Below are 26,363 nucleotides of genomic sequence, written 5' to 3' on the forward strand. Positions count from 1 at the left end.
GTCGGGCCGGGCTGTGACTATACAGCTGGCCCGATGCGCTCAGTAAAAACAACAGACCCGCTCAGCAGAGTACAGAGAGCGGGTCTGTAAAACAGCGGTATTTTTACAAAATAAAAAGGGAATATTATGATTTACAAAGTTTGGCTAATGTAATGTTATATAATTCTGCACTATGTGCAGAATTATATAACATTATTTTTAAGGTTTACTGTCCCTTTAAGAGAAAAGGTGCAGCTTTCCCCGTTGCACGAGAGGTGAGAAGCTTGATGAAGGCAAGAAATAAGATAGCTGTACGTGGGAGGCATCCCCCCCTCACCTCTCCTGCCCTGGGATCGATCTGTCTTGATGGGGAGCTTTAAGCCACGCCTGTCTTCCGCAGCTGCATTGCAAACTCAAGGTAAAATTCATCACCAAATACCTGGGAAGCTATGATCAGTGAGACCCAATAGGCAAGCCGATGTAGAGGTCCTCTGTTGGCAACAAAATCTGGTGTGCTTGGGGCACCAGCCGTAACTTGCTCTAGTTGTCTCCCGTGGGGGTGGGCGGGTGTTCCGTCACATGAAGAAGGCAGGTCACAGCGTGCCACACTTGGTGGCTCCAGAATGCTATCCTCCAAGTTTAGTGATGGCCTTATTGTTTCACTGAATACCGCCCCATGGTTACAGACCATGGGGCCGCCGATTAAACTCAATAGACATCCCGGCTGGAAGTGAATCCGTGCCCGCCGGGTCCTGAACAGGAGAGTAAAGTGGCCCCCCCACAGATTCCCAGAGTCTCACATGGTGTGCATCCAGTAAGTCTGTCAGGGCTGCAATAAATGAGAGCGGCTCCATCTTCCAACAAATACTTGTCGTTTTTGAATATTAGGAATGTAGCTTCCCTCAGCTTGGATTTTAAGATGGCCGCTCCTCTAGTATTCAGTGTGAGAGCTGTAAACATTATAAGATAGCTCCGTGTCCTTTCTGTTCCTCCTCAAATCTTCCAATATGTGTCTCAATGATTTTAGCCACTATTTTGTAAGATTTTGGGCATTACTGAGCGGTCTAGTATGTAGTTATTTATATTATATGAGCAGAGCTCTGTCTATGTGCGACCACTCAGAAGCCTGTCTTGCTCCGCACCCCTGATCTTGGCATTTTGAATGGAATGATGCAATTTGAAAGTTGGGCTTATTAGCAGGCTTCCAATTAATTAAACTTATACCACACGTGTAAGTAATGCTCAAGCATGTCTTGCACAAACCTGGTGTAATATACCTTTTTTCAGAACAGTCATTTTGACATGAAATAGGACAAATGCAGATGTTAGCAATGACATTAATTAGGGTTCCATTCCATTTAGGTTACGAGAACCAGGTTCCTGCTATTGCTCAAGTGTGAGGGGAGGTCACACTAAATACTTGCCACTTTAGCCTATAGAAGCTGTTTGTCTGATTTTTTTTTTTTTTTTTTTAATACTGCATACAAATACCCTGTATTTTTTTGGTTGTATTCTAATAGAGACAAACGTGACAAGTCTATTTTCTGCTTTCGGCCTTTCATTTAGAACTAATTAGTCTTTCATCTGAGATCTAGCTTGTATCTGCTTACTATAATATCATGGTTTTACTGATTTTCATTTTCTGTTCTCCATATCCTGTTCAGTTTCCTCTAGTATTTTGTTCTTTTTGTTTGTTTTGTTTGTTTTGTTATGCAATTAAATATTATGAAAATATTCCTTTTAACTTAAGTAAAAAAAAAAAATATATAAAAATAAAAGTATTAGGAATCCCCATTTTCCCATTGTTTGAGTATTTGTTTTATATGTAATAACTAATGATGTTTGTTTTTTGTATCCTTTTTTTGCAGTGCTGCATTTGACACTGTTCTTGGAATTAATGTTGCTGTGAAAAAACTTAGCAGACCCTTTCAAAATCAAACTCATGCAAAAAGAGCCTACAGGGAATTAGTTCTTTTAAAATGTGTCAATCATAAAAATGTAAGTAAAATTATTATAATTTTCAAATGTGACAAGTTACATGACTATTCTAGTTCCTAAGAAATTATTATAGATTCTACTCTTTGATACAATGCTATAAATAAAATCATATGTATGGTAAAGTGAAGGGCTACTTGGGTAACTAAGTGAAGAATTACTGTTTCTCGGCACAGCATAGTAGCACTCGCCAATAAAATACAATGGGTGGACAGAACAAGAAAAACAGGCCCAGCAAATTTATGTTGAGGAGAAAAAAAAAAAAAGTATTATATTTGAAAGTTAATACAGAATGTGTAAATAAGACTGGGTGTGGCAAGATCAGGTAACCAGTCTCTTGTAAAGGTAAAACAAGGACATGACTGAATACAAATAGACCCGAGACTGGTGTATGTACTCAAAACTAGAGATTACACTAGTGCTGTAGGTTGCATTGAAAAAACATTTGTATTGAAGTAAGGGTGTACACAGGGAACACAGTCTGCCTTAAACAAGAGTATTTAAAGGGATAATGTACTCAGAGAAGCAGAGTTTAATCTCCTAGGTTTAGTTTTCAACCAAGAATACCATGAAATCAAAGCAATTTTAATAATAGAAGTAAATGGGAAAGTTGATCTGAATTATGAAAGTAAATTTTTAAATTTCTGTCCCTTTTTAAACTTTTTCCAGTCATTTAATGATGGCAAAACCAAAAGTCAATCCTTAAAGTTGGTAATAAACTGATTATAATGTACAGTATAATACAACTGTGCTCATACATAGGAATAGCACAGATTTTCAGCTTTCTTATTCAACCAAGAATACATGTAGGTAGTTAAATATGTAGCAATAACGGATACAAAGCATAACGCTTATGATTTATAATCCCCCACATTTTATGTGGAACCACATGTCGTAATAAATAAGGTATCATATTAGTATCACATTCTCAGATTCTGCATCAGGTTTCTCATATAATAGATGTATATACTGAATGCATAGGGGAACATATTTATGGTTTAAGGTAATCTGATCAATATTATGGACAAAAAGAATGAATAATTAATGTCCATTTGCCAAGGCACTGCTTTTGGCAGCATACCATCACAAATGCATACATAAGTGAAATATGCTGAAAGCTAAAAGTAGTGAGATGTGAGAAAAACAGCTCTTCAAGGGAAGACTACTGTAAAATGGGTTTCTCCTTAATGTGTCTTTAAAGACTCGTTATACCTACTGCAGAGTATTAAAGGGAAACGAAAACCCCCAAATTTTCTTTTATAATTCAGACACCACTAGGGCTGTAACAACTAATCGGTAAGATTGATCATAACAATTGTTGTTAATGAATCTCCTTATCGATTAGTTGGTTAGTTGCACGGCACCAGCTGCTTCACTCCGATGAACAAATACCCTTGTTTGCACAATGTTTAGGAGTTCATTGGAATGAAGCAGCGGGTGCCATGCAACTGACCAACTAATCGCAGACCACCTAATCTATGAGATTCATTGACATCTATTTTTATGATCAATCTTACTGTTTAGTTGTTGCAGCCCTAAACAGCACACAATTTTGAAAATGTTTCAAATTTTGCTTCTATTACTAAATTGGCTTTGTTCCCATGGTATTCTTTGCAAATGGAAAAACATTGCAGAACTGCTGCCATATAGTGCTCCAGACATATGCATGCTCCTGAGCCAGTGGCGGCTGGTGACTTTTGAAGATGGGGGAGCACTAGCCCCGCCCCTCAGATGGCTCCGCCCATTTTATATATATATATATATATATATATATATATATATATATATATATATATATATATTTATTGGGTACAAGAGTCCTGTGACTGGGGCAGCCGCAGTGTATGTGTGTGTGTGTGTATATATATATATATATATATATATATATATATATATATATATATATATATATATATATATATATATATATATATATATATATATATATATATATATATATATATATATATATATATATATACGCACACACACACATTACACATATATATATATTCTGTCACTATCCCATCTCTTATCAGTGATTCTTCTTATGCAGATAAAAGACAGTTTATTGAACTCAAATATTGTTTGAGTTCAATAAACTGTTTTCTATCTGCATAAGAAGAATCACTGTCACTAAGCCTTTAGACTAGGTGTCGAGGCCGGGGTACAGTCTATAGAGAATGTGCAATAGTGGTTGTAAACAGGATATATCTATCTCTGTGTAACAGCCAAACTTCCATGTATTGTGACAGAAGATACTCTCAGTGCCTGTGTGAATGTCATACTCAGTCTTTCATCTGGCATGACCGCCAAATCGGAAGTAGTAAACAAAGCATCCAGTTGCTATGGATACCACCCGATACTAGGATAATGTGTATTAAACTTTCTAAAGCAGTAGTCGGCAACAAATTAAGTAGCAATAGTGGGAATATTAATAAACACTTGTAAGGTATGTTCCTCTGTGAGGTGGTACTGTACTGTTTTGGACGATAAGTGAGTAAAATTCATCAAGTACAGCTGGAAGAGTTCCATGACACTTAAGTTATTAGCTACATATAGCTTCTTAGCTCAACAAGTTATACGATTAAATTAGAATTCATAGTGCTACATTAGGGGGGAAAACATTGTTATATCAATGAGGCATATTGGAACAATTAAAAGCATGCTGGGAAATATAGCTTTGCACTCATCCTGTCTATGTAGGTCCCGGTTCTTCAGAGGGTTAGTAGTGGGAGGAAGAGGATGTTAGCAAGTGAGGTGGTCGGGACGTGGTATGGATTAAATTTAACCCAATATTCCCTCAGTTATCCTACCTAAGGTCCACTGTCCTCACACGAACGATGACGATCCAGGCTGCAAGTACTGCAAGTGCAACTATCATATGGGCGGTCCGGTCTCGGCAATGGCGACTGCATTCTGCAAGTAGTAGTGTAGTTACGGCGTTACTGTTATGCCCCTGCCTCCTCCCACACACATAGTCAGCTCAGCTCTTAATGTGCGAGTGTCACGTGACAGCTGGCTCCCGCACACTAAGAGCTGTGCGAACAGGAAGGCTATCGGTTGGCCTGTAGGTGGCGCTGCAGTCAGTGCAGTTTTAAAGTGGAAAGTGCTTTTGCCTATACTTCTATGTATCGCACTGCACAGCAGCCCTTGCTTTCCACTTTCAGGTTTCAGCCTAAAGAGTTAAAAATAAAATTTGGAATGTTTTTTTATTCAAAACTGCAGTGAGCCTGGAGGAATTATTCATTTTAATAAGCAAAAAAGGTTGAAAAATATAATTTATTTATTTCTCAATCTTTTTTTTTTTTTTTGGTTAGTGGTAAGGGGGTTGGGGTTCCTCCATGGGGTTCACGTGCTCAAGTGCTCCTATAGAGGAGCCTCTACTGTCCTGAGCTTACATGCCTGCTTTTCCTCAAAATATAACTAGGAAGACATGGTAAAGTGAGGTGTTAGTTTTAGTTTCTTCAATCAAGAAGTTTTTTTTATTTTAAATGGTACTGGTGAGTACTATTTTCCTCAGGGGGATATGAAAGAAGATTTCTGCCCTGAGGTTGATGATCTTAGCAGTTTTAACTAAGATCCACGCTGGTTCCCACAAGACTTCTGAAGGTAACCATGAGACATCTTCAGTGTGGAGACAGGTTTCATGCTACAAGCAGCATTGAGGTATGTGCAGCCTTTTTATTCTGAGAAGACTTGATATATCAGAACTGGCTGGCATTATTTCCCTGTATGGGAATGGGGTAAGCAGTATTCCTATTTTATATAAAGGGTATTACTGGAGTCCCTGGTTTTAATTAATTGTTGACTTATGGGCATTGTGTGACACTATGGGCATTCAAAGAAAAACGATACATAACGTTTTTATTTTTGACATTCATATGTTTGTTTACTGGTGCATTTGAGGGGTTATAGGACAGACATTATCTGTATAAACTTAGGTGTGAAACCGCTTCCCTATGCGGTTGTGTTTGGGCCTACTCTGGCATCGACCTTAAGGGGCGGGGCCTATTTTCATGTGCTCAGATGCGCACTTCCTTCAGGCTAGGCAGCAGCAAGCAGTAACTCCGGGGCGCCTGGTCTGTGCAAGCTGGTCTGAAGTGTTGGAATGTTATTTCGAAGTACCCTGGGGGCAGATAGGCTCCACAGCAGAGCTGTGGCGAGGTGCAGAGGGTATTTTTGTCTATAAAATGACTAATTTTTTATATAAGTACTTTAATGCCTTATTTCTGCCCTTGCTTCTGGGTGCAGTAATTTTTGGATAAACCAACGATCTTAAAGGGCCACTGTAAGTAAATATTTTCTATGCCTGTTACTAACTAACTACCCCAAATACGCTTTTTATCAATAGCATTTCATTAACATATCTCTACCGTATATCAGAAATCTTGTCTGCAAATTTAATTGTTTTCCAAACCCACTCCGCGGGTATCTTTTGCTCTGTACCAATCCGTTTACAATACCTAGGTTTCAAAATGGCGCTTTAAACACAATTTCATTGCTTTAAGTATTTTGAACATGCAGTGCTGAAAATAGTGGGCAGGATAACGTGACATCATCGGCAAATAAAAGATATAACTTTTAGAATGTTATGAAACTTCGATTTGGAGAAAATATAGGTCAGTAGGTTTTAATTAATGTTTATTAACTTTAATATGTTAGTTGTTTGGCTTAAAAATTATAACGGAAAGTAATCCTTTAAGTTAAATTTAGAGATAATTTAACGTTCTTTGAGCATTTTGGAAAAATTGTTCACTTTTTCTTTTCTTAAAGGCGCAGTACATGTTTTTTCTAAAGTTTATTTTATGCAGTAAATAAGTGTTTAAACGACTTTTGTGGTTATTACTAGTCTGTTCAACATGTCTGACATTGAGGATTCTCATTGTTCTATGTGTTTAGAAGCTATTGTGCAACCCCCTCTAACATTGTGTAACTCTTGTACTGAAAGAACCTTACGTTGTAAAGACCATATATTAGGTCAAGATAGTGTGCCTAAGGATGATTCTCAGTCTGAAGAGAATCAGGATATGCCATCCAATTCTCCCCAAGTGTCACAACCTTTAATGCCCACACAAGCGACGCCAAGTACTTCTAGTGCGTCTAATTCTTTTACTCTGCAGGAGATGGCTGCAGTTATATCAACTACCCTTACACAGGTATTGTCTAAATTACCAGTGTTGCAGGGTAAACGCAGTAGGTCAGGTATTAATGTAATGCTGATGCTTTATTAGCTATTTCCGATGTACCCTCACAGTGCTCTGAGTTGGGGGTCAGGGAATTACTGTCTGAGGGTGAAATTTCTGATTAAGGGAATGTTTTACCTCAGACAGATTCGGACGCTATGTAATTTAAATTTAATCTTGAACACCTCCGCCTGTTGCTTAGGGAGGTTTTAGCGACTCTGGATGATTGTGACCCTATTGTGATTCCTCCAGAGAAATTGTGTAAAATGGATAAATATCTGGAAGTACCTACTTACACTGATGTTTTTCCGGTTCCTACGAGATTTTCGGAAATTATAAGAAAGGAATGGGATAGACCAGGTATATCGTTTTCTCTCCCTCCTAATTTTAAGAAAATGTTTCCCATATCGGATACCATTCGGGACTCATGGCAAACAGTTCCTAAGGTAGAGGGAGCTATATCTACCCTAGCTAAGCGTACTACTATACCAATTGAGGATAGTTGTGCTTTCAAAGACCCTATGAATAAGAAATTAGAGGGTCTACTAAATAAATTATTTGTTAATCAGGGGTTTCTTTTACAACCTATGGCTTGCATTGTTCCAGTAACTACTGCAGCAGCTTTTTGGTTTGAGGCTCTAGAAGAGTCTCTTAAGGTTGAGACTCCATTAGATGACATCTTAGATAGAATTAAGGCTCTCAAGCTAGCTAATTCTTTTATTACTGATGCCGCTTTTCAAATTGCTAAATTGGCGGCAAAGAATGCAGGATTTGCTTTTTTAGCACATAGAGCATTGTGCCTCAAATCTTGGTCTGCTGACGTGTCATCAAAACATAAGCTTTTAGCTATTCCCTTTAAAGGCAAGACCCTTTTCGGGCCAGAATTGAAGGAAATCATTTCTGACATTACAGAAGGTAAAGGCCATGCCCATACCTCAGGATAAGTCGGTTAAAATGAGGGGTAAACAGAATATTTTTCGTTCCTTTCGAAACTTTAAAGGAGGACACCCCGCTTCTTCTTCTTCCACAAAGCAGGAAGGGAATTTTACCCAATCTACATCAGTCTGGAGACCCAATCAGAACTGGAATAAGGGTAAACAATCTAAAAAGCCCGCTGCTGCCCCTAAGACAGCATGAAGGTGCGGCCCCGATCCGGGACCGGATCTAGTAGGGGGCAGACTCTTTCTTTGCTCAGGCTTGGGCAAGAGATGTTCAGGATCCCTGGGCACTAGAAATAGTGAACCACGGTTATCAATTGGAATTAAAGGACTTTCTCCCAAGAGGGAGATTTCATCTTTCAAAGTTATCTGCAAACCAGATAAAAAGAGAGGCGTTCTTACGCTGTGTAAAAGATGGGAGTAATTTGTCCAGTTCCAAAATTGGAACAGGGACAAGGGTTTTACTCAAACCTATTTGTGGTTCCCAAAAAAGAGGGAACGTTCAGACCCATCTTAGACCTCAAGTGTCTAAACAAATTTCTAAGAGTTCCATCATTCAAGATGGAGACGATACGAACAATTTTACCAATGATCCTACCGTGGACTTGTAGGATGCTTACCTTCATATTCCTATCCACAAGGATCATCATCAGTTTCTAAGGTTTGCCTTCTTGGACAAACATTATCAGTTTGTGGCTCTTCCCTTCGGGTTGGTCACAGCACCCAGAATCTTCACAAAGGTTCTAGGGTCTCTTTTGACGGCTCTCAGACCGCGAGGCATAGCTGTGGCACCTTATCTGGACGATATTCTGATCCAGGCGTCAACATATCATCTGACAAAATCTCACACGGACACAGTGTTGTCTTTTCTGAGAACTCACGGCTGGAAGGTGAACATAGAGAAGAGTTCACTTGTCCCACAGAAAAGGGTTCCTTTCTTGGGAACTCTGAAAATATTTTTGACGGAGGTCAGAAAATCAAAGATTCTAAATACTTGCCGAGCACTTCAGTCCATTCCTCGGCCATCAGTGGCTCAGTGTATGGAGGTAATTGGATTAATGGTAGCGGCAATGGACATCGTTCCGTTTGCTCGCTTTCATCTCAGACCACTGCAACTGTGCATGCTCGGACAGTGGAATGGGGATTATGCAGATTTATCTCCTCAGATAAATCTGGATCAAGAGACCAGAAACTCTCTTCTTTGGTTGTCGCCGGATCATCTGTCCCAAGGGACTTGTTTACGCAGACCCTCGTGGGTGATAGTGACAACGGATGCCAGCCTTCTGGGCTGGGGTGCAGTTTGGAACTCCCTGAAGGCTCAGGGTGTTTGGACTCAAGTGGAGTCTCTACTTCCAATCAATATTCTGGAACTGAGAGCAATATTCAATGCACTTCAGGCTTGGCCTCAGTTGGCTTCGGCCAAATTCATCAGATTCCAGTCGGACAACATCACGACTGTGGCATATATCAATCATAAGGGGGGAACAAGGAGTTTCTTAGCAGTGATAGAAGTATCCAAGATAATCCGTTGGGCGGAGGCCCACTCTTGTCATCTGCAATCTACATCCCAGGAGTAGTGAACTGGGAAGCGGATTTTCTAAGTCAACAAACTTTTCATCCAGGGGAGTGGGAATTTGCCTAAATGATTCTCAGATGGGGCAGACCGGAATTAGATTCAATGGCATCTCGGCAGAATGCCAATCTTCCAAGATACGGATCCCTGACAAGGGATCCTCAGGCCGAACTGATAGATGCCTTGGCAGTGCCTTGGTTGTTCAGCCTAGCTTATGTGTTTGCACCGTTTCCTCTCCTCCCACGTGTGATTGCTCGAATCAAACAGGAGAGAGCTTCAGGGATCCTGATAGCGCCTGCGTGGCCACGCAGGACTTGGTATGCGGATCTAGTGGACATGTCCTCTCTGCCACCGTGGAAACTTCTATTGAGACAGGACCTTCTCATTCAAGGTCCTTTCCAACATCCAAATCTAATTTCTCTGCAGCTGACTGCGTGGAGATTGAACAATTGATTTTATCGAAGCAAGGATTCTCTGATTCGGTCATCAATACTTTGATACAGGCTAGAAATCCTGTCACTAGAAAAATCAATCATAAGATATGGCGTAAATATCTTTATAGGTGTGAATCCAAGGGTTACTCATGGAGTACAGTTAGGATTCCTATGATTCTGTCTATTCTCCAAGAAGGATTGGAGAAGGGGTTATCAGCGAGTTCCTTGAGGGGACAAATTTCAGCTTTGTCAATTCTATTTCACAAACGTTTGGCAAATGTGCCAGATGTTCAGTCTTTTTGTCAGGCTCTATCTAGAATTAAGCCTGTATTTAGACCCATTACTCCTCCCTGGAGTTTGAATTTAGTTCTTAGAGTTCTTCAAGGGGTTCCGTTTGAACCCATGCATTCCATGGATATCGAATTGTTATCTTGGAAAGTTCTGTTTTTAGTTGCTATTTCTTCTGCTCGAAGAGTTTCTGAGCTTTCAGCGCTACAGTGTGATTCCCCTTATCTCATTTTTCATTCTGATAAGGTGGTATTACGTAGCAAACCTGTTTCAAATAAGAATATTAATCAGGAAATTGTTGTTCCTTCCTTGTGTCCTAACCCTTCTTCTAAGAAGGAGCGTATGTTGCATAATTTGGATGTGGTCCGTGCCTTTAAGTTTTACTTACAGGCAACTAAGGATTTCCGTCAATCATCTTCATTATTCATTGTTTATTCTGGAAAGCGTAGGGGTCAGAAAGCTACGGCTACCTCTTTCTTTTTGGCTGAGAAGTATCATCCGCCTGGCATATGAGACTGCTGGACAGCAGCCTCCTGAAAGAATTACGGCTCATTCTACTAGGGCTGTGGCTTCCACATGGGCATTTAAAAACGATGCTTCTGTTGAACAGATTTGTAAGGCTGCGACTTGGTCTTCCCTTCACACTTTTTCCAAATTTTCCAAATTTGATACTTTTGCTTCTTCTGAGGTTATTTTTGGGAGAAAGGTTCTTCAAGCAGTGGTGCCTTCTGTTTAGGTTCCTGTTTTGCCCCTCCCTTTCATCCGTGTCCTATTGCTTTGGTATTGGTTTCCCACAAGTAATGATGAAATCTGTGGACTCGTCATATCTTTGTAAAAGAAAAATAAATTTATGCTTACCTGATAAATTAATTTATTTTACGATATGACGAGTCCACGGCCCACCCTGTTCTTTTTAAGACAGTTTTTCTTTATATTTTTTGTAAACTTCAGTCACCTCTGCACCTTTTAGCCTTTCCTTTTCTCTTCCTATACCTTCGGCCGAATGATTGAGGGTGGATGGGAAGGGAGGGGCTATATATACAGCTCTGCTGTGGTGCTCTTTGCCACTTCCTGTTAGCAGGAGGTTAATATCCCACAAGTAAGGATGAAATCGGTGGACTCGTCATATCGTAAAAGAAATTAATTCATCGGGTAAGCATAAATTTACTTTTTCAGAGTGATGAGATCACCAAAGCAGCACAGCTAATAATGCACAACACTAATTTTGTAGAATAATGCAGTAAATAATATGGATACAGAACGGTGACATAGCAAGAGAACGAAGAAAAACTGACAATAGGACTAAATTAGAAAGTTGTTGAAAATTGCATGCTCTATCTGAATCATGAAAGAAAAAAAATGGGTTCAGTGTCCCTTTAAGCAACTTACCTTACTGCCAAGCCTGCTTCTTATATACTGTAATGATATATATTATACAAAGAAGGGGAGGAGGTGTATGCTCACATGAAAAGGTTTTGGGCTTCTGACTTCCACTTTACTGCTTTGTAAAAACATAATCTATATTTTATCTTGTTACTTGATTTGCACCAAGCATGTTCAGCCTACGGGAAAGTAGTAATTAAGCAAATAAATAAGTAATCTTTCAGCTAATCAAAATACACTGGTGTGTCGCCAACGTTTGATAATATAGAAACCTTTTCTCCAACATTGGTGTGTTCGGTCCACTGGGTCATCCATTACTTGTGGGATATTCTCCTCCCCTACAGGGAAAGGCAAGGAGAGCACACAGCAAGAGCTGTCCATATAGCTCCCCCTCTGGCTCCGCCCCCCAGTCATTCTCCTTGCCGCTCTGAACAAGTAGCATCTCCACGGGGATGGTGAGGAGTTTGTGGTGTTAGTTGTAGTTTTTTATTTCTTCTATCAAGAGTTTGTTATTTTAAAATAGTGCTGGTATCTACTATTTACTCTGAAACAGAAAGAGATGAAGAGTTCTGTTTAAAAGAGGAGAATGATTTTAGCAGCAGTAACTAAAATCAGTTGCTGTTCCCACACAGGACTGTTGAGATGAGAGAACTTCAGTTGGGGGGAACAGTTTGCAGACTTTTCTGCTCAAGGTATGACTAGCCATTTTCTAACAAGACTGTGTAATGCTGGAAATCTGTCATTTTTCCCTCATGGGGATCGGTAAGCCATTTTCTTAGACTTAGAAAGAATAAAGGGCTTATTATGGGCTATTAACTGGTGGACACTCTTAAGGGCTAAATCGATTGTTTATTTAAGTATTTATTTAAAGTTTGAAGTAGTTTTCACACTTTTATTGTTTGGGGAACGTTTTTATCGCCAGGCACTAGTTTAGACACCTCCCCAGTCAGGAAGGGCCTTTCACTGTATTAGGCAGAGCCTCATTTTCGCGCCATTATTGCACAGTTTCTTTTAAGTACAGTGCATGCAGATGCATGTGAGAGGGTCTGGTGTTCACTGAAAAAGTTCCTAGAAGGCATGAAATACCCCCTTGGGATAGTTGAAGTCACAACAAAGGCTGTGGCTGGGACTGTAGTGGGGTTAAAATTGCAAACTGCTCCGGTTTCCACATTTTAAGGGTTAACAGCTTGAAAATTGGGGTGCAATACTTTGAATGCATTAAGACACTGTGGTGAAAATTTGGTGAAGATTGGATAATTCCTTCATAGTTTTTCACATATTAAGTAATAAAGTGTGCCCTGTTTAACATTTAAAGAGACAGTAACGGTTTTGTTTTAAAACGGTTTTTGTACTTTATTAACCAGTTTAAGCCTGTTTAACATGTCTGTACCTTCAGATAGATCATGTTCTGTATGTATGGAAGCCAATGTGGTTCCCCCTTCAAATATATGTGATAATTGTGCCATAGCGTCCAAACACAGTAAGGACAGTATTGTCACAAATAGTAAGGTTGCCCAGGATGATTCCTCAGATGAAGGAAGTAGAGAGAGTTCTACATCTTCTCCTTCTGTGTCTATACCAGTTATGCCCGCGCAGGCGACCCCTAGTACTTCTAGCGCGCCAATGCTTGTTACTATGCAACAATTGACGGCAGTAATGGATAACTCCATAGCTAATATTTTATCCAAAATGCCAGCATTTCAGAGAAAGCGCGATTGCTCTGTTTTAAACACTGTAGAGCAGGAGGGCGCTGATGATAATTTTTCTGTCATACCCTCACACCAGTCTGAAGTGGCAGTGAGGGAGGGTTTCTCAGATGGAGAAATTTCTGATACAGGAAGAATTTCTCAGCAGGCAGAACCTGATGTTGTGACATTTAAATTTAAATCAGAGCATCTCCGCGCATTACTTGAGGTGCTATCTACTCTGGATGATTGTGACAATCTGGTCATCCCAGAAAACTTGTGCAAGATGGACAAGTTCCTAGTGGTCCCGGTGCACCCTGATGCCTTTCCGATACCTAAACGGGTGGCGGACATAGTGAATAAGGAGTGGGAGAAGCCAGGCATACCTTTTGTCCCTCCTCCTATATTTAAAAAATTGTTCCCTATGGTCAACCCCAGGAAGGACATATGGCAAACAGTCCCTAAGGTCGAGGGGGTGGTTTCTACACTAGCCAAACGCACGACCATTCCCATTGAGGACAATTGTGCTTTCAAAGATCCTATGGATAAAAAATTGGAGGGTTTGCTTAAAAAGATTTTTGTACAGCAAGGTTACCTCCTAAAACCTATTTCGTGCATTACAAGATGAGGAAAAAGGAAGCTGAGTCCTGGAGTCAAATTTAGTAAGAGTTTATTGTGGAGCAGGCTTCAACATTTCAGGTAAGCTCCTATCTTACGCGTTTCGCGCATGGATTATTCCTGTCACTACAGCGGCGTGGTTCTGGTTCGAGGAACTGGAAAAGTCGCTCAGTAGGGAGACTCCGTATGAGGAAGTCATGGACAGAATTCACGCACTTAAGTTAGCTAATTCCTTTATTTTAGACGCCGCTTTGCAGTTAGCGAGATTAGCGGTGAAAAATTCAGGGTTTGCAATTGTGGCGCGCAGAGCGCTCTGGCTAAAGTCTTGGTCGGCGGATGTATCTTCCAAGACAAAATTGCTTAATATCCAGTTCAAAGGTAAGACCCTTTTTGGGCCAGAATTGAAAGAAATTATTTCAGACATCACTGGGAGAAAGGGCCATGCCCTCCCACAGGATAGGCCTTTCAAGGCTAAGAATAAGTCCAATTTTCGTTCCTTTCGCAATTTCAGGAACGGACCGGCTTCTAACTCGGCAGCCTCTAGACAAGAGGGTAACGCTTCCCAGACTAAACCAGCTTGGAAACCAATGCAAGGCTGGAATAAGGGTAAACCGGCCAAGAAGCCTGCTGCTGCTACCAAGACAGCATGAAGGAGTAGCCCCCGATCCGGGACCGGATCTAGTAGGGGACAGACTCTCTCTCTCTTTGCTCAGGCTTGGGCAAGAGATGTTCAGGATCCCTGGACACTAGAAATAGTCTCTCAGGGTTATCTTCTAGAATTCAAGGAACTACCCCCAAGGGGAAGGTTCCACATTTCTCACTTATCTTCAAACCAAATAAGTAGACAGGCATTCTTACATTGTGTAGAAGACCTGTTAAAGATGGGAGTGATACACCCAGTTCCAACTGTGGAACAAGGTCAGGGGTTTTTACTCAAATCTGTTTGTAGTTCCCAAAGAAGAGGGAACTTTCAGACCAATTCTGGATTTAAAAATTCTAAACAAATTTCTCAGAGTTCCATCGTTCAATATGGAAACCATTCGAACAATTTTACCTACAATCCAGGAGGGTCAATATATGACTACCGTGGATTTAAAGGATGCGTATCTACATATTCCTATCCACAAAGATCATCATCAGTTCCTAAGGTTTGCCTTTCTGGACAAACATTATCAGTTCGTGGCTCTCCCATTCGGACTAGCCACTGCTCCCAGAATTTTCACAAAGGTGCTCGGGTCCCTTCTGGCGGTTCTAAGACCAAGGGGCATTGCAGTGGCACCTTATCTGGACGACATTCTAATTCAAGCGTCGTCTCTTTCCAAGGCAAAGGCTCATACAGACATTGTTCTAGCCTTTCTCAGATCTCACGGGTGGAAGGTGAACGTAGAAAAGAGTTCCCTGTCTCCGTCGACAAGAGTTTCCCTTTTGGGAACAATAATAGATTCTTTTGAAATGAAGATCTTCCTGACAGAAGTCAGAAAGTCAAAGCTTCTAAACGCTTGTCAAGTTCTTCTCTCTATTCTGCAGCCTTCCATAGCTCAGTGCATGGAAGTAGTAGGGTTGATGGTTGCAGCAATGGACATAGTTCCTTTTGCTCGAATTCATCTAAGACCATTACAACTGTGCATGCTCCAGTAGACAGGATCACCTGTCTCAGGGAATGAGTTTCTGCAGACCAAAGTGGGTCATTGTCACGACCGACGCCAGTCTATCAGGCTGGGGCGCGGTCTGGGATTCCCTGAAAACTCAGGGTTTATGGTCTCGGGAAGAGTCCCTTCTCCCGATCAACATCCTGGAACTGAGAGCGATATTCAATGCTCTCCGGGCTTGGCCTCATCTAGCGAAGGCTGGATACATAAGATTCCAGTCAGATAACATGACGACTGTAGCTTACATCAACCATCAGGGAGGAACAAGGAGTTCCTTGGCGATGAGAGAGGTATCCAAGATCATCAAATGGGCGGAGGATCACTCCTGCCACCTATCTGCAATCCACATCCCAGGAGTAGACAACTGGGAGGCGGATTATCTGAGTCGTCCGATTTTCTATCCGGGGGAGTGGGAACTCCACCCGGAGGTGTTTGCCCAGTTGACTCAATTATGGGGCATTCCATACATGGATCTGATTGCGTCTCGTCAGAACTTCAAGGTTCCTTGCTACGGGTCCAGATCCAGGGATCCCAAGGCCACTCTAGTGGATGCATTAGTGGCGCCTTGGTCGTTCAACCTAGCTTATGCGTTTCCACTGTTCCCTCTCCTTCCCAGACTTGTAGCCAGGATCAAACAGGAGAAGGCCTCAGTGATTCTGATAGCTCCTGCGTGGCCGCGCAGGACTTGGTATGCAGACCTGGTAAATATGTCATCGCTCCACCATGGAAGCTACCTTTGAGACAGGATCTTCTAGTACAAGGTCCATTCGAACATCCAAATCTAATTTCTCTGCAGCTGACTGCTTGGAAATTGAACGTTTGATTTTATCCAAGCGTGGGTTTTCAGATTCAGTGATAGATACTCTGGTCCAAGCCAGAAAACCTGTGTCTAGAAAGATTTACCATAAAATATGGAAAAGATATATCTGTTGGTGTGAATCCAAGGGATTCTCCTGGAGTAAGATTAAAATTCCTAAGATCCTCTCCTTTCTCCAAGAAGGTTTTGATAAGGGATTGTCAGCGAGTTCTCTAAGGACAGATTTCTGCTTTATCTGTCTTGTTATACAAACGACTGGCAGCTGTGCCAGAGGTACAAGCTTTTGTACAGGCTTTGGTCAGAATCAAACCTGTTTACAGACCCTTGACTCCTCCTTGGAGTCTAAATTTAGTTCTTTCAGTTCTTCAGGGGGTTCCGTTTGAACCCTTACATTCCATAGATATCAAGTTGCTATCTTGGAAAGTTCTGTTTTTGGTTGCTATTTCTTCTGCTAGAAGAGTTTCTGAATTATCTGCTTTGCAGTGTGATCCACCCTATCTGGTGTTCCATTCAGATAAGGTTATTTTGCGTACCAAGCCTGGTTTTCTTCCAAAAGTTGTTTCCAACAAGAATATTAACCAGGAAATAGTTGTTCCTTCTCTGTGCCCGAATAAACCAGTTTCAAAGAAGGAACGTTTGTTACACAATTTAGATGTAGTCCGTGCTTTAAAGTTCTATTTAGAAGCAACAAAGAATTTTAGACAAACCTCATCCTTGTTTGTCGTTTACTCTGGTAAGAGGAGAGGACAAAAAGCTATTGCTACCTCTCTTTCTTTCTGGCTGAAAAGCATTATCCGATTGGCTTATGAGACTGCCGGACGGCAGCCTCCTGAACGAATCACAGCTCACTCCACTAGGGCTGTGGCTTCCACATGGGCCTTCAAGAACAAGGCTTCTGTTAATCAGATATGTAAGGCAGCGACTTGGTCTTCTCTGCACACTTTTGCCAAATTTTACAAATTTGATATTTTTGCTTCTTCGGAGGCTGTTTTTGGGAGACAGGTTTTGCAAGCCGTGGTGCCTTCTGTTTAGGTAACCTGATTTGCTCCCTCCCTTCATCCGTGTCCTAAAGCTTTGGTATTGGTTCCCACATGTAATGAATGACGCCGTGGACCGGACACACCAATGTTGGAGAAAACAGAATTTATGCTTACCTGATAAATTACTTTCTCCAACGGTGTGTCCGGTCCACGGCCCGCCCTGGTTTTTTAATCAGGTTTGAAAAATTTTTCTTTTTCTTTATACACTACAGTCACCACGGCACCCTATAGTTTCTCCTTTTTCTCCTAACCGTCGGTCGAATGACTGGGGGGCGGAGCCAGAGGGGGAGCTATATGGACAGCTCTTGCTGTGTGCTCTCCTTGCCTTTCCCTGTAGGGGAGGAGAATATCCCACAAGTAATGGATGACGCCGTGGACCGGACACACCGTTGGAGAAAGTAATTTATCAGGTAAGCATAAATTCTGTTTTTCCAGCCTAATATTTTATTTAGCATTGGTTTATGTTGCTGCAAATGCTAAACTAAAGCTCCACTAACAATATGATGATTACCGTGGGCTGTTTGCGTCAACATGATTGCCTGTGGTTGTGTGGTAGGAGCGCCTAACTGGCAGTCATTTTGATTAATATAAATTATGTGAAGGCATGAGGTGCTATTTCTTGTATGCAGTGAGACCCTTTTGAATGACTCCAGGGTAACAAGTACTGTAAGTTAGACATCTCTACATGAAACATTAATTGTTGTCAAATTTGTTAATTTTTGTCATATTTTTAATATAAAAATATAAATTGTAATTTTTTTAAATAAAGTCAAGGTAGTTTTAAACTGTAAAATACTATACAGATAAAAGAGCAGCTGTGCTGCTTTAAAATAAGGGGTATTAAGTTTGTTTTGTGGGGGGAGCAATATAGCGATAAACCCACCCTGCTAATGTTCCATATGCCTAGGGTTTTGCTATGGTGTTCATCTGATAACCACCATGGCATGTGACCCCTCCTTGGAAAGTGGGGTTAATTGCCCAATTATAGTGCATATTTGTTGGTAGACGTGCATTCAGAGGTTTCGTTCACCTCAGTTTGCGGTAGAAGGCTGCTCTTCGTACTGCTCTGGCTATTTTCGTTGCCGCATTTATTCTTGTGCAACAGTGACAAACTAAATTTTACAAATGCAAAGCCACCACCTTCTGCATTCGGAGCTTAACGAAACCTCCAAATGCACGTGTTTGTTTGTTGTTTTTTTTTATAGGCCAAAGCACTGTAAAAGGCACCTAGTATACAGGTGATTTTGTGATTTATATGGCAATCACCTGCAGTCTAAATGGGAATAAGACTCCTCATCTGAATATGGGTAATCCCTTCTTTCATCTGAGGGGTATTGTGCATATTTGTCTTGTGTGCTGTTTTTAGGGTACTCCCTCCATTTACTAAATACAGTAGGTAGGTGATTGAGATTTATATTGCCATTCCTAATGACAGGGCAATGAGACAAGGAAAGAGGAGTCTCCTGCCCCTTTGTATTTTATGGACATAGGGGATCTCCAAATTTACCCCCTGTCGACTGTTTTATAGGTGCATACTTGGGGCTTGCTATTATCATGGTGATCACCTGAAAATTAGAGAGGGGGGTAACCACTAATTTAAAAGAGGATAATCCCCTTTTTCAATTTAGGGGGTTGCATATCCCTGTAAGATGGTAGTGATTGCCATTATTAGCAAACTGCAGAACACTCAAAGGGACATTAAACCCAAAAATGTATTTAATGATTCAAGTAGAGAATACAATTTTAAACAACATTCCAATTTACTTATATTGTCTAATTTGCTTCAGTCTTTAGATATCCTTTTTTGAAGAAATAGCAATGCACATTGGTGAGCCGATCACATGAGGCATCTATGTGCAGCAACCAATCAGCAGCTACTGAGCCTATCTAGATATGCTTTTCCGCAAAGTATTTCTAGAGAATGAAGCAAATTAGATAATAGAAGTAAATTAGAAAGTTGTTTAAAATTGCATGCTCTTTCTAAATCCTGGAAAAAGAATTGGTTTTATGTCCCTTTAATTCTGTTTACCCTGATGCAAAGGGTAATGGAGCCCCTTCTCCCATTTATGCTAGAGGGACAAGCGACCCCTCATTTGAAAGGGGTCATATATCTCTCTAATACAAACAAGGGAGGGAGATTGAGGTTCTGATAGAACAGCCCCCCCCCCCCCCCCCCAGGGTAAAAAGCATTTTAAAGTGCTGTTGCAGGTTATTGTTTTATTGTCAATCAACCACATATTTAAGGTTACTGTGATTTCTCATTTAAATGTGCAGTGTCCCCTCTTGTCCCTTTCAGATGCAGGTGATCACCTAAAAACTGCTGTACTCTACAAAAGCACTTTAAAGTAATTAAGCTTTCTAAGAGCTGCTGAACCTGCACCCTTACTCTGTGTTTAAAATGAGTGGTCTTTTGCCCCTGTTAGTAGTCTTGGGGCTAAGATATGAATGTAAAATTCACAGACTTGCCCCTGCCTGGTGACATCACTCAAGGTCTGGCTTCTCCCAGAGAAGGAGACTGTCTTCTCCTCCATTCCTAGCGCAGTTGGTCCCCAAGAACCAGATTGGAAGGGGGATCTCCGAGGATTATGACGCGTTAGTCATCTTCACTGGGTTCAGATGCACACGATGACAACGTGTTATCATGCACATTGAAAGGATTAAGAGACAAGTAATATAGAATAAACTAAAAGGTTAGGAGTCCGAAGTAAACATTTTAGGAGTCTGTGACTCTCTGATATTTTATATTAAAGGGATAGTATAGTCAAAATTAAACTTTCATGATTCAGATAGAACATGCAATTTTACACCTCTTAATTTTTCTTCGTTCTCTTGGAATCTTTATTTGAAAAAGCAAGAATGTAAGCTTAGGAGCCAGACCATTTTTGGTTAAGCACCTGGGTAGTGCTTGCTGATAGGTGAAAGTTTAATTTTGACTAGACTATTACTTAAATATTTATACACCTGTGCCTTTATATCTACTTATGTGAATGCCAAATTGTATATGTATACACACTTTTATTAAGGCACAGGTGTATAAATATTTAAAGGGACACTCAGGTTAAATTACATTTTCATGATTCAGATACAGCATGTAATTTTAAACAACTTTCCAATTTACTTCCATTAAAAAAAATGTGCACAGTCTTTTATATTTACAATTTTTGAGTCACCAGATCCTACTGAGCATGTGCAAGAATTCACAGACTATACGTATATGCATTTGTGATTGGCTGATTGCTATCACATGGTACAAGGGGAGTGGAAATATACATAACTTTGAAATTTGTTATAAAAAAAATCTACTACTCATTTGAAGTTCAGACTAAGTGCTATTGCATTGTCTTGTTATCTTGCATTTGTTGATTATGTAAATCTAATGTGTTGACTGGTCCTTTAAGTAATAGTCTAGTCAAAATTAAACTTTCATGATTCAGATAGAACATGCAATTTTACTCCTCTTAATTTTTCTTTGTTCTCTTGGAATCTTTATTTGAAAAAGCAAGAATGTAAGCTTAGGAGCCAGACGATTTTTGGTTAAGCACCTGGGTAGTGCTTGCTGATAGGTGAAAGTTTAATTTTGACTAGACTATTACTTAAATATCTATACACCTGTGCCTTAATAAAAGTGTGTATACATATACAATTTGGCATTCACATAAGTAGATATAAACATGCTCATACATGGGAGGATGAAAGCTCACATACGTGTGTGTGTTCGTGTTGCATGCTATAGCTTTAAAGTGTGTTTGAGGAGTGCGTTAGTGTCTGCCAGTAGACCACACTGAACTTTTATCCCAATGACTAATTGTGAACAAACACTTCCTGCTAGATTCAAAATACACATCTCTTTAACATAAACTTCTAGGGAGAAAAAAAAAAACAATTTTAACTGTTATTTTCTATACATGATAAAGAAAATTTGAATTTAATGGTTCTTTAAGTTCAAACAGAAGTCCCACTAATAGCTTGTTTTTCCAGTGCTTATAGGTTATGTTTTATAGTGATCTTTTTTTTGTTTGTTTTCTGTCTAACACAGATAATTAATTTGTTGAATGTATTCACGCCACAAAAGTCTTTGGACGAGTTTCAAGATGTGTAAGTATTACTGAAATGGTTTATAAATGTAAATCTTGTACCCACAGTTAGCTTTATACACCTTTTGCATTTGTTTTCCTAATGTATGGATAGATGACCCTTGATTTATTCTTTTTGTAAGACATATTTTCTTGTATACTGGTTTACATCAATTATTATAGGGAGTAAGAGAGGTTGAAATGAGCATGGATGCATTTAAATTTTAAAGGAAATCCTTTTTGCAATATACTTTAACTAGCAAATTGCTTCTAGTAAAATGTATTGTTTTTCAGAAGAGTACGCACATATGCTGTAAGGGACAGTGCAGCTGTATTCAAAGCCACTGCTGACGCTCTGAGGTGTGTAAATACTGGTGCAAGGCCCTCACTGCGTATGTGCTTATGCTGCTGAATAACACTAAGCAAATTGCTTCTAGTAAAATGTATTGTTTTTCAGAAGAGTACGCACATATGCTGTAAGGGACAGTGCAGCTGTATTCAAAGCCACTGCTGACACTCTGAGGTGTGTGAATACTGGTGCAAGGCCCTCACTGCGTATGTGCTTATGCTGCTGAATAACACTAAGAACTTTTACTAGAAGATTTTTTGCTAATGGAAGAATATTGCAAAAATGCTTCTCTTTTTAAAATTGAAATGCACCCATGAACATTTATATTTCTCTTGTTAAGTGTGTTCAGTCCACGGGTCATCCATTACTTATGGGATATATTCTCCTTCCCAACAGGAAGTTGCAAGAGGATCACCCAAGCAGAGCTGCTATATAGCTCCTCCCCTCACATGTCATATCCAGTCATTCTCTTGCAACCCTCAACAAAGAAGGAGGTCGCGAGAGGAGCTGGAGTTTTTACTTAATTATTCTTCAATCAAAAGTTTATTATTTTAAATGGCACCGGAGTGTGCTGTTTTTCTATCTCAGGCAGTATTTGGAAGAAGAAACTGCCTGCGTTTTCTATGATCTTAGCAGGCGTAACTAAGATCCACTGGCTGTTCTCGACATTCTGAGGAGTGGGGTAACTTCAGAAAAGGGGAATAGCATGCGGGGTCTCCCGCAAATGAGGTATGTGCAGTACAATATTTTCTGGGAATGGAATTGACTAAGAAAACACTGCTGTTACCCGTATGATGTAAGTACAGCCTTAAATGCAGTAGTAGTGACTGGTATCAGGCTGATAAATGTATGCACAGTAGAGTTATTTTCTAGGGACTAGAATTTGACTGAAAAAATACTGTTAATACTGATATAATGTGTGAGCCTTAACTGCAGTAGAAGCGACTGGTAGCAGGCTTAGTAATAACTTTACACAGCATCTGATATGTTGTTTTTTTAAAACGTTTACTGGCATGTTAATCGTTTTGTGAGGTACTTTGGTGATAAATCTTTTTGGGCATGATTTTTTTCCACACGGCTAACGTATATTTCTGCATAGAAACCGTTATATCAGGTCTCCCACTGTTGTAATAGGAGTGGGAGGGACCTTTTTTAGCGCCTTGTTGCGCAGTTAAAATTCTAGCACAGTCTTCCCTGCTTCTTCCTCCTTGATCCAGGACGTCTCTAGAGAGCTCAGGGGTCTTCAAAATTCGTTTTTGAGGGAGGTAATCAGTCACAGCAGACCTGTGACAGTGTGTTTGACTGTGATAAAAGCGTTAAATCTTAATTTGATATCCGTTTTTGGGTACTGAGGGGTTAATCATCCTTTTGCTAATGGGTGCAATCCTCTGCTAATTAATACATTTAAAGAATTGTTGACTATAACTGAATTAGTTCTTTGTTATTCAACTGTGTTTTTTAAAAGCGCTGCAGCGTTTTATATTGCTTGTAAACTTATTGAAAGTAATTTCCAAGCTTGCTAGCTTCATTGCTAGTCTGTTTAAACATGTCTGATACAGAGGAATCTGCTTGTTCATTATGTTTAAAAGCCGATGTGGAGCCCAATAGAAATATGTGTACCAATTGTATTGATATTACTTTGAATAAAAGTCAATCTGTACCGATAAAGAAATTATCACCAGACAACGAGGGGGAAGTTATGCCGTCTAACTCTCCTCACGTGTCAGTACCTTCGTCTCCCGCTCGGGAGGTGCGTGAGATTGAGGCGCCAAGTACATCAAGGCCCTTACAAATCACTTTACATGATATGGCTAATGTTATGAAAGAAGTATTATACAATATGCCCTAGTTAAGAGGCAAGCGCGACAGCTCTGGGTTAAGGACAGAGCGCGCCGATGACACGAGAGCCATGTCTGATACTGCGTCACAATTTGCAGAACATGAGGACGGAGAGCTTCATTCTGTGGGTGACGGTTCTGATTCGGGGAGACCGGATTCAGACATTTCAAATTTTAAATTTAAACTTGAGAACCTCCGCGTGTTGCTAGGGGAGGTGTTAGCGGCTCTGAATGATTGTGACACGGTGGCAATCCCAGAGAAATTATGTAGGCTGGATAAATACTATGCGGTACCGGTGAGTACTGACGTTTTTCCTATACCAAAGAGGCTTACAGAGATTATTAGCAAGGAGTGGGATAGACCCGGTGTGCCTTTTTCCCCTCCTCCGATATTTAGAAAAATGTTCCCTATAGACGCTACCACACGCGAATTATGGCAGACGGTCCCTAAGGTGGAGGGAGCAGTTTCTACTTTAGCCAAGCGTACCACTATCCCGGTGGAGGATAGCTGTGCTTTCTCAGATCCAATGGATAAAAAATTAGAGGGTTACCTTAAGAAAATGTTTGTTCAACAAGGTTTTATATTACAGCCTCTTGCATGCATTGCGCCTGTCACTGCTGCAGCGGCATTCTGGTTTGAGTCTCTGGAAGAGGCGATTCGCACAGCACCATTGGATGAGTCTTTGAGCAAGATTAGAACTCTTAAGCTGGCTAATGCGTTTGTTTCGGATGCCGTAGTGCATTTAACCAAACTTACGGCTAAGAATTCCGGATTCGCCATACAGGCGTGCAGAGCGCTATGGCTTAAATCCTGGTCAGCATATGTAACTTCTAAGTCTAAACTACTGAACATTCCTTTCAAAGGGCAGACCTTATTCGGGCCCGGCTTGAAGGAAATTATTGCTGACATTACTGGAGGTAAGGGCCACACCCTTCCTCAGGACAGGGCCAAATCAAAGGCCAAACAGTCTAATTTTCGTGCCTTTCGTAATTTCAAGGCAGGAGCAGCATCAACTTCCTCCGCTCCAAAACAGGAAGGAACTACTGCTCGTTACAGACAGGGTTGGAAAGGCAACCAGTCATTGAACAAGGGCAAGCAGGCCAGAAAGCCTACTTCCGCCCCTAAGACAGCATGAAGACAGGGCCCCCTTTCCGGAGACGGATCTAGTGGGGGGCAGACTTTCTCTCTTCGCCCAGGCTTGGGCAAGAGATGTACAGGATCCCTGGACGTTGGAGATTATATCTCAGGGATACCTTCTGGATTTCAAAACTTCTCCTCCACAAGGGAGGTTTCATCTGTCAAGGTTATCAACAAACCTAGTAAAGAAAAAGGCATTTCTACAATGTGTACAAGACCTCTTAGTGATGGGAGTGATCCACCCAGTTCCGCAAACGGAACAGGGGCAAGGGTTTTATTCAAATCAGTTTGTGGTTCCCAAAAAAGAGGGAACCTTCAGACCAATCTTAGACTTAAAAATCTTAAACAAGTTCCTAAGGGTTCCATCGTTCAAGATGGAAACCATTCGGACCATCCTACCCATGATCCAAGAGGGTCAATATATGACCACAGTGGACTTAAAGGATGCCTACCTTCACATACCGATTCACAAAGATCATTATCGGTACCTAAGGTTTGCCTTTCTAGACAGGCATTACCAGTTTGTAGCTCTTCCCTTCGGGTTAGCTACGGCCCCGAGAATTTTTACAAAGGTTCTGGGCTCACTTCTGGCGGTACTAAGACCACGAGGCATAGCGATGGCTCCGTACCTAGACGACATTCTGATACAAGCGTCAAGTTTTCAGAATGCAAAGTCTCATACAGAGATAGTTCTAGCATTTCTGAGGTCGCATGGGTGGAAAGTGAACGTGGAAAAGAGTTCTCTGTTACCACTCACAAGGGTCCCTTTTCTAGGGACTCTTATAGATTCTGTAGAGATGAAAATTTACCTGACGGAGTCCAGGTTATCAAAGATTCTCAATGCTTGCCGTGTCCTTCACTCCATTCCAAGCCCATCAGTAGCTCAGTGCATGGAAGTAATCGGCTTAATGGTCGCGGCAATGGACATAGTGCCATTTGCGCGCCTACATCTCAGACCGCTGCAACTATGCATGCTAAGTCAATGGAACGGGGATTACTCAGATCTGTCCCCTTTGCTAAATCTGGACCAGGAGACCAGAGATTCTCTTCTCTGGTGGTTGTCACGGGTTCATCTGTCCAAAGGAATGACTTTTCGCAGACCATATTGGACGATTGTGACAACAGATGCAAGCCTACTAGGCTGGGGAGCAGTCTGGAACTCCCTGAAGGCTCAGGGATCGTGGACTCAGGAGGAGAAACTCCTCCCAATAAACATTCTAGAATTAAGAGCAATATTCAATGCTCTTCTAGCTTGGCCTCAGTTAGCAACACTGAGGTTCATCAGATTTCAGTCGGACAACATCACGACTGTGGCTTACATCAATCATCAAGGGGGAACCAGGAGTTCCCTAGCGATGTCGGAAGTCTCGAAGATAATTC

The 26,363-nt window shown here is 40.8% G+C and overlaps 1 protein-coding gene across 5 annotated transcripts in view; it reads left to right on the top strand.

The window, feature by feature from the left end:
- Positions 1 to 26,363, top strand: part of LOC128663087 (mitogen-activated protein kinase 9) — a 172,617-nt gene that overhangs the window by 54,630 nt on the left and 91,624 nt on the right. For all 5 annotated transcript variants that reach the window (XM_053717239.1, XM_053717237.1, XM_053717236.1 and 2 more), the window contains 2 exons: positions 1,848 to 1,977; positions 21,622 to 21,680. In XM_053717239.1, the coding sequence (XP_053573214.1) occupies positions 1,848 to 1,977; positions 21,622 to 21,680 (189 nt within the window). The remainder of the gene's footprint in view (positions 1 to 1,847; positions 1,978 to 21,621; positions 21,681 to 26,363) is intronic.

Source organism: Bombina bombina, chromosome 6, assembly GCF_027579735.1.
Source record: "Bombina bombina isolate aBomBom1 chromosome 6, aBomBom1.pri, whole genome shotgun sequence".
Lineage (NCBI taxonomy): Eukaryota > Metazoa > Chordata > Amphibia > Anura > Bombinatoridae > Bombina > Bombina bombina.